Source organism: Ambystoma mexicanum, chromosome 6q (genome assembly GCF_040938575.1).
Source record: "Ambystoma mexicanum isolate Mex_15411 chromosome 6q, UKY_AmexF1_1, whole genome shotgun sequence".
In the NCBI taxonomy this organism is placed as follows: domain Eukaryota; kingdom Metazoa; phylum Chordata; class Amphibia; order Caudata; family Ambystomatidae; genus Ambystoma; species Ambystoma mexicanum.
The window spans coordinates 1,195,058,467-1,195,073,378 of record NC_090937.1 but is presented as its reverse complement, the minus strand read 5'-3'; the positions used below and the strand labels follow the sequence as shown (position 1 = coordinate 1,195,073,378).

Genomic DNA, 14,912 nt, shown 5'->3' with positions numbered 1-14,912 from the left:
CCTTGGAGCCAATAGGTGGCCACAGTATTTTGCCATCGCCACTATACATTTCTTTCGGCCCACTAGCCAGACCTTCAGCCGTGGCCACTCTACATTTTGCTTCAAAAGGTTTCATAAACTGACCCTCTGGCCATGGCCTTCAGCCTTGACAACACCACTAGGTTTGTTTTGGGCACACTAGCCATGGCCTCTGGCCATAGCCAATGGCCACGGCTTTTGTCAGTGTCCACTTTCAATATTGCACCCCAGGACATGTTGCCACAATACATTTCGTTGGGACCAACTAGCCATGGCCATTGGCTGTGTCCACTTTCCATACTGCACCATTTGTCTCCTTAAAGTAACCCAGTACCCATGTCATTCAGCCACACCCATTACCCCCACCCCAATGTACCTGTAAAATTCCTCTTTTTGTGTTAATCTAATTTTGTAAAGTCTCCCTTTTTAAACAAAACGTTTCTCCCATAACTGCTTTTATATTTGAAATGTACTACAAATAATTCCGGTTATCCGTAAATGCCAGCAAATAACCATGGTTAGTTTCGCGTGACGCACAAAAATAACCCTGTTTATTTCTCAGTATAACCCTGGTAGTTTGGTCCCGACCCCACCCCCATCTCCACAACTTGTCATGGTGTCCTCTTTCCCTCTCCCCACCTCTTGCCTGATGCCATTTCATCCTTTTTCCTCCTCCAAATGGGATTTTTTTACACTTTTGGTTTTCCGCTAACCCCGGTTATTCCTGTATAACCGTGGTTATCTCTCGCATTGAACCATAAAAAAAAGTGGCATTTTAATTTCTGAAAAGCCTTGCTGAGGCATTGTGGGACACATATATAGGCATTCTTTTAGGGGAAAGAGACACCCAGTTCTCTGTCAAATATTTTAGCAACTACTGGACTGGTTAACCCCATTCCAATCGAGTCAACACTGTGCCCAAATTGTTTCCTACCTGGTCCAGTTCCATCCAGCATTTGCTTTGATATGCACTGCGCAGGAATTTTGTCTTTTTCTCTATGGGTTTTTTTGCTTTCTTAATAACGTTTTCATTTTTTAACAAATCTTTCCCAAAATGTCCAGTGTGGATGGCTTTTGAGGGGAAAGTGCGTGACAAACGTTTTGTTTGCAAAATATCAGCCAAATTTGTTATGCAAGTCAAAAGTTATTAGCAATTCAATTTGCGGGTTTCCTATGAAACTTGATACTCAACTAAACTATAGTACATTTAGAATATATTGTTCTTCAATTTCTTTATACATATTCATTGCAATCAAAGACAATATTATTGCATTGATATAATGCAAACAATTACATAGTATACACATATAGTGCTTCGTAATGGAGGGATTGCTAATCGACTAAACTCTACCCTCCTCCCCTTGCTAACCAGAATGTGTAATACCAAAAGCACAACACTATCAAACAGTGTTTTGACAACCTAATCCACATAGGCTCTTACCATTCATATTTGAAAGCCTAAACCTATCCACTGCCCAAAGGACCACATTAACAGTTCTTCTGAAATCCAACAGTGAGTCCATACATAGAACTCCCCGCTGTTTTATTTAAGAAATAAATTCTGTACATGTAAGTATGACCATACAACTGTTGTCTCTCATGTTTCCAATATAGGGGTACTTTAATTAAGGATTGCTTCATTTGCTGAGCATATAAGAGTCTTAGCAGAAAGTAGAGGCTTTGGTCATCCTTAAGGTAAACAGGGGATGCTAAAAGCAAACGGTTTCAAGTAACCACAGTGTCCACGTGGACATCCTACAGACTTTAAGGTCACAAAATATTTATATGGACATGTATTAAACCAGGGCCTGTCTTTCAGCATAATTTCATTTCACTTAAATCAATGTGTTAATTCCTCTGCTACTTCAATCATCATTTGTTTTACATATGAAACTATTTGAGTGCATTCAGTAACATTAAATGTTCTGAAAAATGCTGGATATCCGAAATCCATCAACAGCATTATTTTGTTCTCTTGTTCCCCCTATATATGCTGGTTTGGAAAACGTGAAACACTTATATCCCCTTAATAAAACATGTCCTTTCCATACAGATTTCTTATCCACAAAGATGCAGAAGATGGAGACAATGTGGCGAAGGTGGTCTGCTACATCACAGCACCATCTTCCTCACTCCAGGGGGTTACTTGCAGACTCGTGAATGATATGAGCTCTCTGGTGGTATCTGACTCAGAAGAGCTAGTCAGCAATGTCATCAGTATTGATCGCCTGGACCCTGCAATGAAAATCTCTTATCCGGTCAGCATTGCAATCCCATTCAGTGCAAGATACCGAGGAAGTTATAGGGATATCATGGTGAAGGTGTATGAGGACAAGGTTCACTCAAGTTACATCACTCCCATATCCTTGGAAGGAACCTATGGCAATCAGAAGGTGAGCACAGTGTACCATTTATGTATAATCCATGGAAAACGATTACTGACCTGCTTATCTTAAATTCATCCAGACAGCATCAATGCTGACATGAAGCCTTCCATCTTATTAGAAAACAGGTTCACTCCGTTAAAGATATTCTGATATTACTGTGCTTTTTTGTAAACAAGTGTGTTAGTCATTCAATGCATACAATGCATGCATGTCACATGTTACAATACTCTATTTAGAAATGTCAATGTTTTGCTCCATATGTAAAATCCATACAACCCTGCATGCTCCGGCCATAGGGCTCTCTTTGGGAGTCTCAAGAATCATTCGTGTGCATATTGTGCCAATTTATCTCTTCTTCACATAGGTTTAAGTACATTTCTCTAAAGTCCTTAGAATGACCTTCCCCGTTACACAGTTTTAAGGTCACTGTTTCCATTAAGGTGTGCTTTCCAATGTCCTCCAGCTGTTCCCCTACTTTCTAGTTGTGTTCTTTACTCCAAATCCTGAGCACAATTCTCATTCCTGATTTCTGGGAGAGTTAGACAGCCATAACTAATGTACCTAAGTATCACAATTCGGCTCTGCATTAGAGCAACTCAGAGTGTGTATGTTAGAACAGTCAGTGCATTACCAATGAATAGTAGGTATGGTGATGCTTCATTCCACCATTGAATCAAGTTCAGGAAGATTCATCAATTACAATTATAAATGGATAGTATGCAGAAAATGATGACCTCTGTAAAAGATATCTAGAAGTTTAGTTTGTAAAGCACTCCTCCACGACAGCACTGAAATATTCATATCAACTGCAATGAAGAGTTGTAGCAATTCAGCAATGTGTCTACATTACTGCACGAATGAGATTACTTTGAACATGTTAGCGTGAGACACACACACACACACACAAACACACACCACATAGCTTGTAAAAGGGCTTAATTGCCTAAACTAACTCTTTTTGACTCAACTTCTTTCATGAAGCATATCAGACAAGACATACCATCAATCCTCTTACGTCCCACTGCCATTACTGTTGCATGTACATGTGGCGGTCCCATTTTACACCAAGGCAAAGGCTCCACAGCCTTAATCTTTGGCATGATAGAAATCGGCATACAGTCAAGTGGCACCTAGTTAACAGAATGACATGAGCCAGAGTGGTCGGGAGCATAAATAGAATGTGATTGCTTATAGACACAACACATTTGAAGCCGATGCCCTATTTTGCAATACAGAACCCACACGAGGACTCTTCTAAATACCATTGAAGAGCCAGGTTAACAAGAAGCACATTAAAATAATGGAGAACAAATTACTTAAAATAAGTAGAAAATATTTGTCTATTTTATACAAAGTTTGTTTGTTGTTCGCAATATAGTTGTATCTAAATGTCACTAACACTACTCATCAGAATAAAGGCTTGTAGTTATGGATTTTAAAATATGGAACCAGTTGACAGGTCGCCTGCATCCTTTAGGTTCCCATAAATAGTTTTGCAAATGGATACAAAAAATGCATTGATCATCTCCATTTCTATTTGCATATTTAAACTCAGATTACTGAATTAAGGAAATATAATTAACTCAAGAGCCTTATATCTATCAACATTGCTCACTAGCAAGTCACGTTATGAAGACTGTGTACAAGTCCCAAAATATATTTGGAGGAGGAATCATTAGCATAGGCAAGCCTTAGCAATGTTTCAGGAAATGATATCATTGCAAGACAATGCTTGTTTGCCAGCCCATTTTAAGAATACGAACAGGAGCCCCATCTGCTGTAATATTGTAGAAAACGAGTTCCTTCAATCACTCGATCCGTAACCGTGTTTCTTTCTCCTCATGCATTTTTCCTTCACTGTCTAATCCTCTCTGCTCTCATATTTTTACTTTCATCTTATTGTTCTCTCCTTGTAACTTTCAGTTCCTTTTGTACTATTATCCCTCCTTATATACATGAACTTCCCTTCATAGTTCTTCCTCTTCCCTCTCATGTCTCCTTTCCCTTCTTTATAGCTACTTATCTTACCCTTTACTTTCTGATCCGCCCACTCACCTCTCATTACTACTCATATTACATTACATCCCTGTTAGGCAAAGTTGGAATGCAGTACCGTCTGGGAACACTGCAAGCAACTATGACTACAGGTATAGGCAACCCAACCTTTGGTATAAGCTTGTACTACAAAGTTTTGGTAGCGTGTTGAGCAATCTCAAGAGGGGAAATGTGAGCTGTAGTGGAGTTACACAAAGATTCGCAGTTACAGGTATTGACATAAACTCTTACGCTCAAGGTTTCTTGCATAAACAATTGATAATGTATTTGTCAGTCAGTTATAAAGCCTTCTTCAGAAGGGAGCAATAGAATAGTAACACACAAATATACTTGAATACTGTACACTCTGAGTTTCTGTATCCGACAAGACCCTTTTGGGATGGCCCACCGACACAACCCACACCCACAGGTGACTTCAGTAACAAGGGTGCTGGGGACATTAACATCATACTATTGGCATTCAGAACAATTCTCAAAAAGTTGGTAAAAGGGAAAGGTTATTAGAACACAAGAAACTACAAATATTCATAAGCAGGGCAAATACTTTTAGAGTCCACTAGAAGAGTCATTCAATTCAATAGGCTAAGCCAAAGTCAATGGGCAAAAGTCTTGGATAGGATAAAGAACTTCTGGTAAGTAATGGAAAAGTCTTTGCACAAGTTCTTAGGAGTCTTTGAAGAAAAGAAGAATCAATCGTAGGGCCACCAACTGATTAGACTTGTGAGTTGTGGAAGTTATAAGCACTTCTACAGTAAGAGGTAAGTTCTCTTAGACCTGTTTTACAGTACCTTGGTACAGAAGAAAAGATGCAGCTGAAGACTTCTGTTCCTGTGCAGCTCTGCAGGTCTCACTGTTCCTGGACCTCAGTTGTGGGGACCAGAGAGAGGATGTTGGGGTACTCCTGCACTGCACTGGCACTGTCAAAACTGGCAACCGGCAAACTTTACTTTCAGTGGCTGTTTCGCGTTTCATCACCTTGCGGTATAGCAAATAGCAATAAGCGTGGTTCCTGGCTGTCAAGGTGGACTTTCCTCACATCTGAGGTCCTGCACTCGACTGAGGAGGGTCAGGCTTGGTCAGTCCTGCTTTGTGGTTTTTCGGAGGATCTTCCAAAAACTTTAGGCCAGCTTACAAGCAAAGCACACTACCGGTTTTCTGCAGCAACTCTGAGGAAATTTAACCAGCTCCTAGATGGGTGTCTAAGTGGCTTATTTGGGAGTTGATTGGTCCCACCAACTCAAACGGAGAAGTCGTCCTTGCAGGGCTTATCTGTCGATGCAAACTTGGCAAGTAGTTACTATAGCAGGGCTTCACCGGGCAAACCAACGGTCCAGTAGTTGCAGCAGTCGTCCTCTTCAAGCTATTCTTTGGTTCCTTTGTCTAGTGGTCGACTCTGCCTTCCAAGCCAAAAGACTCGCCTTTTATTCAGTACTCTCCCATTCATTCCAGCCTAGCTGTCACTCACCCAGCAGGGTGGCTGTCTGTCGTAATGTGCACGGGCTCGTGCAGGGACACGCGTGGAATGTTAGGATGGTTCGGGAGAGAACATTCCACGGTGGCCGTTGGCTGGAGGTGGCAGTGAGAGAGGCTTGTGGGGTCGCGTAAATAAACACTTTATAATATAAGTATATGCGTACGGTGGATTTACATCAGTGGCGACGAGGATTTTACGTGACCCCGTTCCACGTGTGCATCGGCCGGTTGTTGGGTGCTGCTGCCTGCCGTCCTAGCATTGCAGCTGACGACGTGGATTAAGGTCGGAATCCGTGGGAGCCGCCTGCCGCCTACCCCTGTGCTGTTAGGGGCGGAAGGGCCACAGGCGGGCTCTGCTGGGGGCGTGTGGTTTCACTGGCGATTGGCGGCCAGGAGCTCACCAGGGGCATCAAGCCGATTCGGCCCCCGGCCGCGCATGCGCAAACGCCCAGATCACTGCTGCCTGCTTGAGGGAGGAAGGAGGGGCTGTGGTGGCGCTGCGCGGCGTATAACAAGGATCAGCTGTTGGCGAGTCGCGGACAGGCATCGCTGTTGGGGATCCGGTTGGTGTCCCGCAGGAGGAGCACTTGTATAGCGGTACGTGGTACGGAGGGCTGGATCCCAGTGTTGTGTTCGGCACAAGAGATTGTATGTCGGCTGATAGCTCCGCCCACGGCAACGCATGCGCAAACGCCCAGATCACTGCTGCCTGCTTGAGGGAGGAAGGAGGGGCTGTGGTGGCGCTGCGCGGCGTATAATAAGGATCAGCTGATTTCTGCTGTCAAGAGCCTCATACAAACGCTGCATATGGGCATCTGGAGCTTGAGTTATTCTACGTGCCATCAGTCAGGATATTGGTGGTAAGGTGGGGCATATGACTGCTGTGGAACACTGTGCATACGGTTTGGGCTGCGATCTGGAAGTGGAAGTTAAATATTTTGGTTGTGACTCACCCGGGGCATTGTGACGGTTGTACTGCAATTACGTGTGGGTGCACGTGCACAAGGTGCCACTGACGGATCATCTCAAGGGAACAAGGGGTCTGGAGCGTCTCACTAGGGTGGGGGAAAGATTCTTGGTGGGGGTTTAAAGAACAAGGATTTTCTTCAGCAATGTTGCATACGGCTGCAAGGCCTCCGCCAGCTTTTCTGCCAAATCCTGGAGAGCCTGTTGCTCCTTGGGAGCAGTGGGTGGATGCCTTCAAAGTATATTTGAGGGCTGCTGGCGGGGCAAAGTTCAACGATGATGAAAAGGAGGCTGCACTGCTGAATTGTATTGGGACTGAGGGCTTGAGAGTTTTTCGGCACCTGCCAGGGGAAAACGTAATGGTTCAAGGGGGAGGTGAGGGAGAAATGGTTATTAGTGCATATGAGACAGCTTTGAAAAAGTTACAATTGCGTTTTGGTAAAAGAGTCAACGTGGTATTAGAGCGGTATAAGTTTTTCTCTAGGGCACAAGGCTCTATGGAAAGCATAGATACTTATGTTACGGCACTACGTGCACTCATGTCTACATGTGGGTTTCCTGGTAATGGTGAGGAACACATAAGGGATCAGGTTATGATGAAGACATCTAATCAGAAAATCAGAGAAAGGTTATGGATAGAGAGTGATCCTTCACTTGAGAAGGTGTTGGAGATTGCAAGAGCAATTGAAGCTTCTAAGACCAGTGTACAAATGCTTAATGAGAGGGATATGAATAGGGAGATGGTGCATGCTGTAGTAGCAAAGAACAAGAAAGGCTTGGATAGGGCTGGGGTGCAAGGGACTAGAGCACCTAAGAGTAAGGAGGGGTGCAAGAATTGTGGTTGGTCAAGTCACACGGCTGACTCTAAATCTTGTCCTGCCTGCAATGTTGAGTGCAGGAAGTGTAAGCGTATGGGCCATTTTGCACGTATGTGTAAGGGGCAGTTGGTTGCTAGTGTGGCATTAGAAGACTCCACTATGTTATTAGAAGGGACATCAGGAGGGGGATCCAATCAAAGTGTCATATTACAGGTGGAGGGAAGGGGACGGAAGGGTCCATGGGTGTCGGTGTTGGTAGATCAGCACCCTGTGGATATGCTGGTGGATTCGGGGTCACCTTATACACTGGTGGCCCCAGAAGTATATCAAGAAGTGTTGGGTAAAGTTATTTCTACTTTGTTGGCTACAGATATCAAACCATGTGCATATGGGCAGAGTCCCATCGACCTACTGGGATACAATTGGTCGAATTTTTCCTTCAAAGGGAGGCACACCTTGGGTAAGTTGTATGTGGCTTCAAAGGGCACAAATGTGTTGGGTTGGGATGAGCAGGCTGCACTTAAAATACAGATTCACCCGGGTGAGAAGGAACCGGTTCTCTGTGTCACGGAGGGAGCAGGACAGAATGATAAAATGGTTACTGCTACGGTGCTTATGAGTGAATTTCCTGAGGTGTTTTCGGACACTCTGGGCAGGCTCAGAGGTTTTACACATCGCATTGTTTTGAAGAAGGGTGCGGTTCCCAAAGTACATAAAGTGAGGGGAGTGCCAGTAGCGGCAAGGGAGGCATTCAAGGAGGAATTGGCCAAATTGCAGTCCGCAGGGATTATTGAGCCCATTGAGTCCTCAGAGTGGTTGTTTCCCGTGGTTTTGGTTAAAAAGGGGGATGGGAGCATCAGAATGTGTGTAGATCTCCGGGAGCTGAATTCAAGCATATGGGTGGATCGGCACCCATTGCCAAATATTAATGAGTTGTTGTTGACATTAGGAGATGCCAAGTATTTTTCAACGTTTGATCTATCAACAGCGTACCATCAAATTGACCTGCATGTTGACTCTAGACCACTTACTTCGTTTGTGACTCCGTTTGGGGCATACAGATTCTGTCGCATGCCATTTGGCCTGGCTTCGGCTTCGGCAGTCTTCCAGAGGTTGATGCAACAGATGTTGGGTGGGGTGGTGGGAGTCAGTTATTTTCAAGACGACATTCTAATATGGGGTAGTAGCAGGGAGGAACATGATGGAAGGGTAAGGAGGGTCATGCAGATTCTTAAGGAGAAAGGTCTGACGGTAAAGTTAATCAAGTGTCAGGTAGGTGTGGAAGAAGTCACATATTTGGGACATGTGTTGAGCTCACGAGGTGTGAGTCCCAAAAGGGAATTGGTGCAGGTGTTGAGGGATACACCAGCTCCGGTCAATAAGGATCAGCTAAGGGCTTTTTTGGGCCTTGCGGAGTACTATGTTAAGTTCATACCCAATTATGCGGAAAAAACAGTGGCCATGAGAGCGCTTATGAGGAAGTGTGTAAAATTTGCATGGTCTCAGGAGTGTGCAGTGGAATTTGGGTTGGTGAAGAAGGATGTAGAAAATGCTCCTTGCCTGAAATCGTTTGACCCGAAAAATAAAACGGCCCTGACTGTGGATGCAAGTGAAGTGGGTTTGGGGGCAGTGTTGGAGCAGTGGATAAATGGTGAATGGATGCCAGTGGCTTTTGCCTCAAGGACGTTGAGAGATGTGGAAACTAGATATTCCGTAATTGAGAGAGAGACTTTGGCAGTGTTATGGGCTTCAAAACACTTTAGGACGTTTTTGTGGGGCATTCCTTATATTGTCAGAACGGACCACAAACCGTTGGTGCAAGTGTTTTCTACCAAGGGAGTGATGGCAGTATCCCCGAGGATTGCGAAATGGTCAGTACAACTACAGGATTACAATTTTTCATTGCAGTATTTTCCGGGGAAGTTGAATGTTGTGGCAGACTGCTTGTCTCGTTTGCCCATGGTGGAAGAGGGTGATCAGACGGTTTTAAGGAAAGATGAAGACTGGCAGGATGGTCAGGTTGCTTATGTGACGTCTGCGGTGGAGAAATCGTTGTGGGATCAGGAGTCTGAGGACGATCTTGAGTTAAAGTGGATTAAGGAAGGTCTAGTGAAAGGGTGGCACACGGTAAAGGACAGGCCTGAAGGGAAAGGTTATGCCCAAGTTTTACATGAATTAGCCGAGGGGCCATGGGGTGTGTCTAGGGGAAGTAGGTTAATACCCCCTGTGAGTTTGAGAGGGAGAATAGTCACGTTAGCACATGTGGGTCATTTGGGTCAATCTTTGACTAAGAGGAGACTCAGGGAGGAGTACTGGTGGCCGGCTATGGACAAGGATGTCGAACAGGTGGTGAAAGACTGTCAGGCATGCTCTGCTAGCGATAAAAGCAAGGTACTCCATACACAGCCTATACATCCTGTAGAGGTCCCAGAACAAGTGTGGTCGAAATTGGCTTTAGATATCATGGGTCCGTTTGAGTGTTTAGAGCCTGAGTGCAGATATATGTTGGTGTTGGTGGACTATACGTCCAGGTGGATTGAGGTGGTGGCGTGTTCTTGCGTCACAACGGATTCTGTCATGGACTTCTTGAGGAAAATTTTTGATCGTGAGGGATTACCTGCAACATTAGTCACAGATAATGGGGTGCAGTTCACTTCCAGAGCGATGAGAGAGTTTTTGGAACAACATGCTATTTCTCATTTTAGAACAGCTTTGTACAATCCGTCTGCAAATGGATTAGTGGAGAGGGCCAATGGTACCATTAAGTCAGCTATACAGTTAGCTTTGGCTAATGGTTTGGATTGGCAGGAAGTGGTGACACAATATCTGGCTGCATATCGCAGAACGCCAGCCACAAGTACGGGTAGATCTCCATTTGAGCTTATGAGGGGCAGGAAAGCAGGTACTATGTTGAGAACGCTGGCGATGGGTGGTGGTGGGCCATGTGATATGGATTTGGAAGCTATTCATCGCAGTATATTGGCGCGACAGGAGGCCATGGGGTCTTCACAAAGGTGTAGAAAGGAATTGAATGTTGAGCTTGGGGATGAGGTGTACATACGAAATCCCAGGATGGTTCATAAAGGTCACAGCAAGTTTTTGCCCTCAAGGAGAGTGGTTAGGGTTGGAAAAGGGCATGTGAGATTGGAGGATGGTTCTGTTTGGAGCAAAAAACGGGTGGTGGTGGATGCTTGCAAACGTGGGGAGAGGGCAGGTGAGGAATCTGATGGGGAGTGTCAGGGAACTGGGCTGGATTATGATCCTGTGAGTTCACAAGACATCAGACTGGGACAGGAAGAGGCTGTTCCACTTCCACGTTCTGGGGGTGCTGAAAGGAATGTGGAGGGTCAAAATGTTTCTGATCAACAACCTGATGTAGGACAAGAAAGGGGTCGCCTTGCCAGGAGGTGTGGCCCCCCTATAAGGTTTAGAGATTATATTAGTTAAACATGATATGTACATGTTATGGTACAATGTTTCTTTGTGGTCAATATTGTTTATCCATTAATGCAATTGGTATTAGTGATGATATATATAGTTATGTTCAGGTTTCCATGTTCAAAATGTTCGCAATGTATATGTAATAGGTTATTAACAATTGTGTTATACAAGGGAAGAGGATATGTCGTAATGTGCACGGGCTCGTGCAGGGACACGCGTGGAATGTTAGGATGGTTCGGGAGAGAACATTCCACGGTGGCCGTTGGCTGGAGGTGGCAGTGAGAGAGGCTTGTGGGGTCGCGTAAATAAACACTTTATAATATAAGTATATGCGTACGGTGGATTTACATCACTGTCCTTGCCGACAGTCATCAGACAAACACCACAGACTTCATTTGGGTCTCCTAGGAGAATAAGCACACAATGTTTTGGGAACCTCCCTCACTTCCTGCCTACCCCAGACACTCTGGAGACAGAAGCGGATTCCACTCCTGAAGCCCGCCAAAGACGAATGAACAAAGAGACCAAACCTGGTTTGGCGTGCAGAGAAAAACCTGTGAAGGACCTTTCCACAAAGAAATGGCGAAATAAGAAGACCGGGGACCATTTGAAAAAAGGAGGCTCAGTGCTATTTTAAAAACATGGCTCCCGCGATTTAACGCTACCGGAGCTGCCAACAGTTCGTGGTCGGGGTAAATGATGGTAGTTCATACAAAACCCACTGCCACCAGCCATTCTGAGAGTTAAGGGTAACATATAAATGCTACATGAGTAACTAGACACAGGGGATACTAAGTAACCCATCCAGCACTCTATGGTAAGATAGGGTGTGCTGGGTCTAGAATTTTACATGACTAAGTGAAGTAAATTTCACTCCACTGCTCTGGGGAACAGTAGTTGATCCCAGAGAAGGTATTTAAACCTTGGGAAATCTGGAAGACTGCCCTGTGGCACTGCACTGAAGGTTTTTTGTGACACAATTGTAAACTATGATGCCTATGGAGTTGGTTAGACTCCACAACCAAAAAGAAACACAGTGTATAAAATCACATTAAAATACATGAGAGAGAGGGAAAAAGGGTGCCACTTTCCCCAGGCAAAAAAAATCAAGTCCTCCAAATCCAGCAAAGTTGCTGGGGGTCACTAAGGTGGAGGGAATTAACACATTTTTGAGAATTCTCCTTAACAATCCCTTATTCCCTAATATATGCTCGTTTTGTTGAATGTATTCCACTTTCCTACCTTCTTGTCTTTTAAGACCTTGCCCTCTTTGGTTTTTTGTAACAAAATGCTGTATGGCGTGGGTGTGAAAGCCCTAGCTTTTTTGATTTTGTATTAACAATCAAATGATGCAGGCAATTCTGTTTCTGAAAGGGAGATCCTCACTCCTCCTACTCTTGGTACTCTGGGCGGCCTTTGATTTGGTTGACCACAAGATCCTGTGTAAACATCTCACTGACACGGCTCACTTCTCCAAAGAAGCTACTGCCTGGATCACTTCCTTCCTGGAGGGCCGAGCCATGAGGGTTTTCTCTGACCAGGCCTCGGCCTCCCCTTCCCCCATTGAGTGCGGAGTGCCACAAGGATCATGTACCTCCCCTACTCTCTACAATCTATTCACCCTTCCCCTGTTCAGCGACCTAGAAGAATCTGGCATAGTGTTTACTAACTATGCCGACGACACGCAAATTCTTCTCCCCCTAACAGGGGACTATGAAAAAAACCTCAACACCTTCCAGAAGGCATATGCACGCATCCAGGCCTGGATGGCAGCCAATGGCCTCTGTCTAATTGGGGAAAAAACAGAAATTCTTATGGTAGGTCCAAAAGAATCCCTAAAAAAAACTAGACATCAAATACAATGCCTTCAGTATTGAGTAAACTATTATCAAAGCCTCTACTGCAGTGAAAACCCTTGGGGTATATCTTGACTCCACCTTATCAATGGACAGGCAAGTCAGCGCCATCTCATCTTCAGCTGCACTTACAACAAAAATCATAAACGCAGTCAAACCCCACCTGTCGTCAAAGAACTGTCTTAACATTGCCAGAGCCATAATTGGCGCAAAACTTGATTACTGTAACATCCTACTCCTAGGCACCTCAGCAAATAACATGAACAGATTGCAAATTGCACAAAACAGCGCCCTGAGAGCCACCCTCAGCATCCCTAGGAAAGAGCACATCTCCCAGGCAGAGGTCGAAGTGGGGGAAAATATTAGTGGAGCTATGGATTTTGTGGACAAATTGGTGTTGTTTCCAGTGACGGCTGGTGAATTTTATAAATGGGCTGGACTGGGAATAAAAATTTGGCATAAATACGTGGTAGCGACCCAGCGTAGCGAGTGAGCCTTAAATAAATTAGGAGGGTTCAGAAGGTTTTCCCCATTAGAATTTTTTTTTAATAATGGGTTAAACTGTGCATGTTTTGCAGCACATTTTCAGATAAAATTGGGTAAAAAAATACTAAGTTTACAAACAGATTTCTAGGGTACGTCTTGAAAAATTGATTTGATGCAGAGTCACCAACAGTTTGCAGGAGCATTTCCCAACACATCTTCATGATGCCTTTTTCCACTACAATGCAATTATCTGCCAATCTAAAAAAAAAGTAATTTAATGCTGAGTGTGCCCATACATGTCAATGCTGGTTAAACCAATATATGCCAGTATTTAAATGTAAGAATGTACTAGTGTTTTGCTTTGATCATATTACCAGTAAAGATACTATAGGAAAACATGTCCATACTGGCAATTGAAACATGTCCTGACTGGCTGCAGCGTATTGGCTGTTGAGGCCACATAGAAATTGCTCATCATGTTGGCTTTGCCCTTAACCTCCGTTTAAGATGGCACGCCACAGTAATAAAACATGTCCGTGCTGGAAGAACAAATTACAAATGCCCACACCACCCATATTATGAACACACTTAATGATAGCTTTGACCTCTCAACACAGTTAAAAATGACATGCCATGCCATAGTAAGAAACCCTTTCCAGATTGACCATGTAAGAACACTTATAGTGGCTTTGCGCTTAACCCCAGTATAAAATGCAAATTATAATGAGAAAAAATGTTTCATCTTGATGCATCATATGATATGGCATAAATACTACTGCATATAAGAATGTTCATCTTATTTGCTTTGCCCGCCATGTCACCTGAGAAAACATTTCAGTGCACCAACACCCCCTGAAGCCCCAACCTTCCATGCAAACACATATTCATCCACATTTGCACCAGCAGGCATGGACCCATACTGGTTCTCTCAATCATTCACACACGCACAGAATATTGACACTACATTTGTATTTGCATGTGCACCCATACCCACCAGTCACACTGCACTCTTATATACCCACTAATACAGACACCCCTTGCCAAAAGACATGCATTCACATCTGACACAAATGTAAAAATGCTTTTTATACCCAATTCTTGCAATAATGCAATTCTACGTGACAGTATTGGAGCCACTAGCAGAGGAGCACCAGGGTACACCAATTTGTCCCTACACTTATTAAACTTGTCCTATTGTAAGAGTGTAAATGTAATCACTTATACGCACTCACATTTTTGCAGTTGAAGTCAGGGTGAGATTACAGGGATTTTAACCCACTATGGAATTTGGGCACAGTCACCTTCTTCCATGCTTTACTTGGACAAGAACTACAATAATGTTGTGCTATATAGTTTAATGGAAAACACACAAATTGCATAGTAAAGCTTCATGACAACATGTAAATCGTTAT

At 44.0% G+C, this 14,912-nt stretch overlaps 1 protein-coding gene across 1 annotated transcript in view; it reads left to right on the top strand.

Moving 5' to 3' along the window:
• DTHD1 (death domain containing 1) overlaps positions 1-14,912 on the top strand; it is a 295,545-nt gene that overhangs the window by 101,325 nt on the left and 179,308 nt on the right. The window contains exon 2 of the mRNA XM_069631829.1: positions 2,072-2,411. Coding sequence (XP_069487930.1) covers positions 2,072-2,411 — 340 coding nt within the window. The remainder of the gene's footprint in view (positions 1-2,071; positions 2,412-14,912) is intronic.